Source organism: Carlito syrichta, unplaced genomic scaffold, assembly GCF_000164805.1.
Source record: "Carlito syrichta isolate Samal-C Ts95f unplaced genomic scaffold, Tarsius_syrichta-2.0.1 Scaffold302315, whole genome shotgun sequence".
Lineage (NCBI taxonomy): Eukaryota > Metazoa > Chordata > Mammalia > Primates > Tarsiidae > Carlito > Carlito syrichta.
The window spans coordinates 19,656-20,819 of record NW_007246411.1 but is presented as its reverse complement, the minus strand read 5'-3'; the positions used below and the strand labels follow the sequence as shown (position 1 = coordinate 20,819).

The window sequence follows — 1,164 nt, the reverse complement described above, 5'->3', positions numbered from 1 at the left end:
CGCGCCCCGCCCGCGGACCGCCCCCTCTGGCCGCCTCCGCCCGGCTCGCTGCCCTCCCTCTCCGGTCGCCCGGCCCAGTGCCCTCCCCCTCCAGCCGCCGGCCCGCGGTCCACCCGCTCCAGCCGCCTCCGCCAGACCCACTATCCTCCGTCTCCAGCCGCCCGACCCAGCATCCCCCCTCCAGCCGCCAGACCTGCTGTCCTCCCACTCTAGCCTCCAGGCCCGCTGTCCATCCCCTCCAGGCGACTCCACCCCGTCCGCTGTCCTCCCCCTCCAGCCGCGACCTGCTGTCCTCCTCCCGCAGCCGCCCAGCCCGCTGTCCTCCCCCTCCAGCCGTCGGACCTGCTGTCCTCCTCCCGCAGCCGCCCAGCCCGCTGCCCTCCCCCTCCAGCTGTCCGACCTGCTGCCATCCCCATCCACCGCCAGGCCTGCTGCCCTTCCCCTCCAGCCGCCTCCACCTGGCCCACTATCTTCCTTCTCCAGCCGCCAGGCCCAGCATCCTCCCGCTCCAGCCGCCGGACCTGCTGTCCTCCCCATCCAGCCTCCAGGCCCGCTGTCCATCCCCTCCAGACGACTCCACCCGGTCCGCTGTCCTCCCCGCCTCCAGCCGCCCGACCTGCTGTCCATCCCCTCCAGTGGCCCCCACCCGGCCCACTATCCTCCCGCTCCAGCCGCCGAACCTGCTGTCCTCCTCCCGCAGTCACCCCGCCCGCTGTCCTCCCGCTCCAGCCGCCCAATCCAGTGTTGGCATCCTCCATTGAGCGCTGCGGAAGGCGCAGAAGCCACAGGGATGCAGAAAACTCCCTGGAGGGCCTTGATCGCCGCACATCTGCTGTGGTGCTGCCTAGAGTTGCTTTGGAGTGCAACATGCCTTCTCGCATATCTGAAGTTTACAGAGAAACTTTGGCAATGTAGGTTTAAATAAGGGTAAAAAGAATAGCAAATATTCAGCTCATAAAGATGGAATGTGATGAAAATTGACTGCAATTAGAATAAATATTTCATTTGATTTTTTAAAAACACACATAAAATCTTTTTCATTTTTAGTAGGAGTCTCACTCTGTCGCCCAGACTGGAGGGCAGTGTCACACTCACGGTCACCGCAGCCGCGATTACTGGGCTCCAGCGATCCTTCCACCTCAGTCTCTCAAATAGCTGGGACTA

At 63.9% G+C, this 1,164-nt stretch overlaps 1 protein-coding gene across 1 annotated transcript in view; it reads right to left on the bottom strand.

Annotated features, from left to right (window-relative positions):
- The window catches only part of MB21D1 (Mab-21 domain containing 1), a 28,189-nt gene extending 27,308 nt beyond the window's left edge, over positions 1-881 (bottom strand). Inside the window, exon 1 of the mRNA XM_021711473.1 lies at positions 215-881. Coding sequence (XP_021567148.1) covers positions 215-881 — 667 coding nt within the window. The remainder of the gene's footprint in view (positions 1-214) is intronic.
- Positions 882-1,164: the final 283 nt, after the last annotated feature.